Genomic DNA, 7,670 nt, shown 5'->3' on the forward strand with positions numbered 1-7,670 from the left:
GATAATTTCAAGGATATTCTTATCACATTTAAATATAGTTTTTATTAACGATTTAGTTTTCGAACGACTTCGATACTTTCCTCAAATTTAATTGTATTATGCAGTAAATTTAAATTGTGCAAAATACGTGAAAATTGTTTTATTTGTAGTGTTTACCTCCCTGAAATATTGACAGTTCTTATTATTTTAGAAATGTCAATAATTGACGTTAAGTTAAATCAGTTGCAGTATTTTGTGTATAGTAAATGTCAGATGTTGGTTGTCTCTGATTGTAGTTTGGTGTTAGTCAAATGAGAGGCTTCTCATTTCGTTCTACATTAAAATTAGAAATAATGATAAAATTAGATGAAAATTCCATATTAAGTTGACTAAAACAAGTAATTTAAGTTTCTTTTATTAAAGTTACAATATGTCAGGAGTATTTGGATATAGCCGTGAAGCAGTAAGGGTAAAAGTTAAGGTAATTTTATTTATTAATCTTTTCGTTTAATAACATTGCAATTTGATCTGTGTTTTATAATTTATCTAGTAAAAAAATAATTGATAAATTTCGATAAAAACATCGGAAAATAATTTGATTATATTCACACGAAAAAATTGATTTCATTCAAATAATAACATAAAAGAATATTTATAAATTGTTAATGATTGTTTTTAAATCTTAAATATTCACATATATCATAATAAATTAAAATTGCACCTGCTGATACTAAAAATTTATCGTTATCCAAGCAATATAGGTCAAAATTTACATTTTACTCAATTAATGTGCAGGTTATTTACTTAACCGAAGGAAATATTAAATTTCTAATTAATGAATTAATTATAAATTGAGTAAACAGTGTTTTGGATATGCATGTACCTTATTCCAAGGTCTGTTAATCTTTGTGTATTTATACAAATATGTTATATAGTTTTTCTTTAACCTCATTGTAGAAATTTGAAGGTAATCAACCTGTAGAAATGCGAAAATTCAGTGTAGATCCCCAAATCACATCAATTGAAGTATTACGAAGTATTTTAGCGAAAGCCTTTGATTTAAAAACAGATTTTACAGTATTTTTTAAAATATATGATATAAACGGCTATGAATCATATATGCCTATATTGTCTGAATGGGATCTAGATGCAGCATTCCTCAAGTAAGCAGTTAATTTCTATTATTAGTACCTAAATTCCCAAAAATTGTATTTGAATATTTAAAAGATAGGGTTAAAGGAAGTAAAAATATCAATACTTGACATTAAATACTTTATCTTTAATCAAATTAAAAGTTTATCATATTATTCGTTTTCTGTAATTAGATTATTTACTAAAAGATGATGTTTCCTAATGAATGTGTAAAAATAAAAAATTGCTTATTTTTATCATCATTAATCCTTAAATGAATATTTGTGAGCTGATTATTTTTTTAGAGCTCATAATGCATCTGTAGCTACTAATACAGAACCATGTTTATCACTTAAAGTTGATTTATGTAGGAAAAGTTATGATGATAGGGAAATAAAACAAAATGTCCATTTTATTACGCAAATTAAAACAACAACAAGTCAAGAAGCTAAACCTTCCCCGAGATTGCATGGGATCTTTAATCAAGTAAGTCCGATATTTCTCCAAAATTAAAGGTATTTAAAAATCATAAAAACCTAGGTCGGTAAAACACTTAATATGGTCCAAAGGGCGTTCAATCTTGGAGAAGAAGTTAATAACACTGCACTACAACCACCAAGACAACCATTATCAGATGCAGAATTTAGAAGGTTTCTGGATCCTGTAGGACAAATTGTCTATGCTAAAGAACTAAGATCTGTTATTTATTTTGGAGGGATTGATCCCAGCTTAAGGTTAATTAGCTCAATTTCCAAGATTTGCTCTTGTTTATTTAAACGTTTACAGGAAAGTTGTGTGGAAGCATTTGCTTAATGTCTATCCAAGTGGTATGACGGGTAAAGAGCGAATGGATTATATCAAGAAGAAGGCATCTGAATATATAGACTTGAAAGAAACGTGGAAGACTGCCATCGCTCAAGGTCAAGTGGCTGGAGAATTAGCTTATACCACTGGAATGGTTAGAAAGGATGTATTGAGAACAGACAGACATCATCCATTTTATGCTGGCAGTGATGACAATCAAAATATTGCTGCCCTATTCAATATACTTACCACGTAAGTATTTGTTTATATTATAAGCCAAGGTATGATGATCTGAATGTTACTCTGTTTAGTTCAGTCCTTTTCCCATCTAATTTTATGATTGTCTAGCTGGTGGTATCCATTTCCAAGTCCCAATAGTGGTTATTAGTTCAAATGTACCATGAAATATTGATAATGCTTGATATTATTCTAATTTGAAAGGGTTAAGTCATCTGGATCTTTTTCTGTTTGGTTTAACCCATTTCCCTTGTAATTTTTGTTGTCAAAAATTCATTTTTCATGTCTTCAAATAAATTTGATGATTGTCTAGCTGGTAGTATCCATTTCCAAGTCCGAATGGAGGTTAGTAGTTCAAATGTACCATGAAACATTGATAATGCTTGTTATTATTTTAATTTGAAAGCATTAAATGATCTGGATCTTACTCATTAGATGGTTTTTTATCTTGTTTATCTGCAAAATTACTTGGTGGAATGTTTTAGTACTGAAGGTATTCCAATTCTGTTATTTGTCACTTTTTATTTTCTTTTTAATTGTTAACTTAAACCATTGAATATAGTTATTTTGTTGGTTGTGTTGTACGTAGAAATAATTTTTGCCTTTCGGTCTTCGAAATAACGTTTTATCTTTTGTTTTTCAATTTAGCTATGCCCTCAATCATCCGAAAGTAAGTTACTGTCAGGGCATGAGCGATTTAGCATCACCATTATTAGTGACTATGAACGACGAAGCTCATGCCTACATTTGTTTCTGTGCATTGATGCAACGACTTTGTACTAATTTTATGATAGACGGAATCGCCATGACACAAAAATTCACTCACCTAGCAGAAGGAATTTTGTATTACGATCCCGAATTTTATAACTACCTAAAAATACATCAGGTAAATAATTGTTTTCTTGATAATTAATCACAATTTTATATTTTTTATTAATTGTTTTAGGCTGATGATCTTTTATTTTGTTACCGTTGGCTTCTACTAGAAATGAAACGGGAATTCGCTTTCGAAGATTCCTTGAGGATGCTCGAAGTATTGTGGAGCTCTCTTCCTGCCGATCCACCAGAAAAAGAACTGAAGTTGTTTGATACGTTATTCCAACCTTCGGTATCTACCACACCGCCGGTTAGTCCTCTAGTTAAAACCCCAAGGGAGAACGCTTATACCAAGATAATAGCTTTGAGAAGACAGAGTAGTTCGATGTCTCTAAACAGTGGTAATGCCAATCAAAAAGTTAAAAGACAAAATCACAGTTTCGACGAATCTATCAATAAGAGTAAAACGGTTTCCGGTATCAAAACGAAATACCAAAGTTTGGACGACGCGGTTCTACGAAATTCGGACGATTCGAGTCCCAAATCGCCCAAAAATAGTGAAGTATCGAATAGTTCGTTGAAATTCGTCGAACTTAGATCGAGATCTATATCACCGATAGAACAAAAGTCTGATTCGGTTATTTTGAATAATAGGATTAATTGTCATCAAACGTTAAATAAAAAAAGTGCAAGTTTATCATCGAGTATGACGAATTTGATTAGGAATTCCAAAAGGACGGGTCATTTTAAGGATCTGAAACAGAAATTGTTTTCGTCTTTGGATCGATTGGATTCGACGCATTCCATTAAGGAAGAAGAAGAAAATAGACCGCAACAGGTTAGTAATGGGCAAAATATTATATATAGTGTTATTAATTTTTTTAATTGAGTCTGATATTATAAAGTTTGAGCCTAAATAGATTGTTACATCACATCAATATCTATAATATTTGTTTTTATAGATGAGAGACTCTGTATTCTATTTATAATTCAAAACCATTCTCAATAATCAGATAAGGTGAAAGTGTAATTTATTATGCTTTTTCATTTTCAATTTTGCTTTACTTTATTTTAATTTCCATTTTTCTTGTTCTATTTTCCATCTGCTTTTTCTCGTTCTATTTTTTTCATCTTTTCCTATTTTCTTTCTATTTCTTCAATTCCTATGTTCTTTCTTCTTTTTCTATTCTCCTTCTTCTATTTTCCTTTTACTTTTCTTATTTTACTCATTTTTCTATTTCTCCTTTTTTATATTTTCTATCTGCTTGTTCTATTTTGCATCTACTTTTTAATTTCTATTTTCTTTATACTTTCTCATTTTGTATTTTTTTCCTCAGTTCCTGTATGTTTTCTACCTCTTCTATTTTCCTTCCACTTTTTTATTTCATTATTTCCTACTTTTTCTTTTTCTATTTTACTTATTCTTTTTATGCTCTCCTTCCATTAAGATTTTCTTTCCACATTCTCTATTTTCCTCCTACTTATTCTGTATTTCTCATTTTTTCTACCTTTTCTATTTTCCGTTTTTTTTCTCTCCCGCTTTTCGTTTTTTGTTTTCTTTCTCCTTTTTATATTTTTCTTCTTCTTTTTCGTTTTATATTTTGTTTCTACTTTTTCTATTTTTCTCCTACTTCCTATTTTTCCATTTTCCTTCTACTTTTCCTAATTTGCCCCAATTATCTGTTACCTCTATTTTTTCTTTCTTTATTTTTTTTATACGTTTCCTATTCTATGTTCTCTTTCAAATTTTTTTTATTTACTTCTGCTTTTTATTTTTTTTATTTCATTCTACTTTTTCTTTTTGCCTTATTCTTTTTCGTTTTCTGTTTCTTCTTTTTAAGTTTCTACCTTTTATTTTTCTATTTTCTTTCTGCTTTTTCTTGTTCTATTTTCCTTCAACTGCTTGGATTTTCCCTCTATTTTTTCATTTTCTATGTTCTTCTACCCGTTCTATTTTCCTTCTACTTTTTTCTACTATTTTCCTTCTATTTTCTATTCTCCTAATTTTTCATGTTCTTTCTACCTTTTCTATTTTCCTTCACGTTTCTCATTTTCTGTTTTTCTTCTATTTTCTCTTTTTCTATTTTTGTTCTCCTTTTTCAATTTCTGTTTTCCTTATATTTTTTCTTTTTGTATTTATCTTCTTCTTTTTCTATTTTCATTCTAGTTTTTCTTTTTCCTTCTTGCGTTTCATTATTTCTTTTCCTATGCTACATCTAGTTTTTTGCTTTCTATTTCCTTCTGCTTTTTCGTACTCCATTTTCTGACTACCTGCTATCGATTTACACTTCAATAATGTCTATCAGACTTGAGAAAACTATCGAATTCTTATGGACAATTAGGATAATAGTGTCATCTGATGTACATAACCTAATTTAACTTCTTTTTTCAATATTTAACCTCACTTTTAAATTATTACCATTGCAACTAATTATAATCAACTTTTTAGGGACTTTTGGTGAAGAATCTAAACGAATTCTTCAAACTTAGCAGCGATGCAAAAAGTGATTTATCGGATAAACCAAAAATCACCCTCACCAAATCTAGTATCGACGATTCCGAAAACTCCAGTTCATCCCGACATTTTTCATCGACTAATAATAGCAGCGACGACACCAGCCCCGACGATTCGCAAGATTACTACCCCGTAACGACTTCCGTTACAAGGGAATTAAAATTGGAATTGGAACATTTGGATCGAACTGTGTTCGGTGAAAAAATCGTCGATAGATTATCAGAATCTCCAATTAATGATAAAAACATCACCAAACAAGTCGAATCAAAGGAAAATAAAAGAAGCGACAATGTTTTTGTATGGGAAAATCCGCTTCATCAAAAAAGTCAAAACACACCGGACGAACAAGCGGAAATCGATTTCGAAACAGCTCCGGAACCTACTTCCAACGGTATAGTGCCGAATATGACGAATTCCTGCGAAGAAGTTACCGAAGCTATCAAAATACCATCTCTTTTACCGCCCCCGACTGAATTCGGAGGCGGTAATCCGTTTTTGATGTTTTTGTGCATTACATTATTGATGCAACACCGTGATCATATCATAAGTAAATCGATGGACTACAACGAAATGGCGATGCATTTCGATAAAATGGTGAGGAAGCACAACGTCGTTAGAGTTTTGAATCAAGCTAGACAGATGTACGCGAGGTACATGAAGCAACACAGTATAGCTCAACAGAGGTTGGACTTCGAAGATTGTTAGGTTATGGTGATTTTTTTTTCGTTGAACAGTACTGTGATATTTTTAATTTTATTTATTTTTATTTATGTGTGTATAAGAAGCTCCTTTATATTTGAGTCGTCCTAACTAACGATTTTTAATAAACTTTAAATATCTAAAAATTGATTAGGGAAGTAATTTTCAATTTAAAATGAATCGAGGGCTTAAAAGTAAAAGTAGGGAAAGGCGAGGCGGAACGAAGTGGCTAGCTTTTAACTCGTTTTGTAAATATGAAAATTAAAATCTACTTAAAATAGAACGAATATTCCATAATTGATGACTCAGTTTCAAATGCTATCGGTCTTGTAATGTCCTTTTTTTTTATTTTCACTAAAAAGACTCTTTCCCTATCCTACTGGCTGCGCCATTTTCTTGCCTTCCAGTTAACTCCCAAATATCTTTTCTGTACAGTTGAGATAGCTACTACAACAAACGTAATACAGCAAAGTCTATGCTTGTCTTTCTTGGATTTACTTTGTACTTAAAATTCATCATTTTTCTTTTCTTTTTGTAGACTTATACGGAATCTCAAATTATTATTAAAATTATTGTTTTTCCTACACCAAAAGCAGTAGCTATATATCTCTTGCTTTTCTTTGATGTTTTATCTCCAAAATTTTTGGATCAATGAAAACTTCAAACGTCGTCCTTCCAGGAAGATCTTTTAAAACAATTTGATGGCTGAGCTTCAAATGATAACGGTCTTGAAATGTAATTTTTTCTTTTCTAACTAAAAGCACTATTTCGAGATCCTAGTGTCTGCGCCAATTTCTTGCGAAAATATTTTCTCTCTAGTTGAGATAGCCACTTTAACAACGTATTACAACAAATCTCCTCCAAGGTCTCTTCTTGTCCTTCTAAAATTTGATCATTTTCCTTTTTTTCTCGTAGACAATGAGCCGGATCCGAAAATTTCTGGGTAGATGAAAACTTCCAAGAAGATTTTCAGAATAATTTGGTGACTGAGCTTCAAATGCTGTCGATCGAGCATGGGGGATAATTTTATGAACTTTTTAGGCAAATTAAAATATAAAGGGGCTCTTACATACAGTTACTATGGTATATTTTTGATTTATTTCAATTGTATCAATTTATTAAAATAGTTTAAGAAGTAAAAGTGCACCCAATAAAATAATTCTTTATTAGAAATATATTTTTTTTAAATATCGATGTGGCAAAAACAAAATTCTTTCTATTATTTAAATTTGATACCAAGCAGATGAATCTGACACTTATAAAAAAGGAGGCAACGACAAGTACGTCCCCCTTTGACAGAAATGACATCCCCAGCACGTCTTAACATTAACTCTACCAGCATAGCACACATCTAAGAATATGTCATGAATTTTTGATTGGATTGCCTTGCGGTTAACGTTAAAAGCCTTTTTCAAGGTCTCTAGTTGTTTTTCTTAGTAAAATTTGATAATTTTTTTTGTAGTTAAAAATTTCTGATTCGTTGAAAACC

General features: G+C 30.6%; 1 protein-coding gene across 1 annotated transcript; it reads left to right on the forward strand.

Moving 5' to 3' along the window:
• Window positions 1-54: 54 nt before the first annotated feature.
• Window positions 55-7,354, forward strand: LOC130449734 (TBC1 domain family member 25). Its single transcript, XM_056787717.1, has 8 exons — window positions 55-460; window positions 937-1,142; window positions 1,416-1,596; window positions 1,651-1,844; window positions 1,897-2,166; window positions 2,800-3,037; window positions 3,098-3,805; window positions 5,417-7,354. The coding sequence occupies exons 1-8, from the start codon at window positions 410-412 to the stop codon at window positions 6,185-6,187; spliced, it is 2,619 nt and encodes an 872-aa protein (XP_056643695.1). The 5' UTR covers window positions 55-409; the 3' UTR covers window positions 6,188-7,354.
• Window positions 7,355-7,670: the final 316 nt, after the last annotated feature.

This window comes from Diorhabda sublineata, chromosome 10 (assembly GCF_026230105.1).
Source record: "Diorhabda sublineata isolate icDioSubl1.1 chromosome 10, icDioSubl1.1, whole genome shotgun sequence".
NCBI classification, from domain to species: Eukaryota; Metazoa; Arthropoda; class Insecta; order Coleoptera; family Chrysomelidae; genus Diorhabda; species Diorhabda sublineata.

Bases quoted from the DNA above. Each gene is read 5' to 3' on its own strand.
- LOC130449734 (XM_056787717.1), top strand. From the start codon at position 410: ATGTCAGGAGTATTTGGATATAGCCGTGAAGCAGTAAGGGTAAAAGTT. The intron at 2,167-2,799 runs GTAAGTATTTGT...TTTTCAATTTAG, and splicing joins CTATTCAATATACTTACCAC to CTATGCCCTCAATCATCCGA. The intron at 3,038-3,097 runs GTAAATAATTGT...TAATTGTTTTAG, and splicing joins ACTACCTAAAAATACATCAG to GCTGATGATCTTTTATTTTG.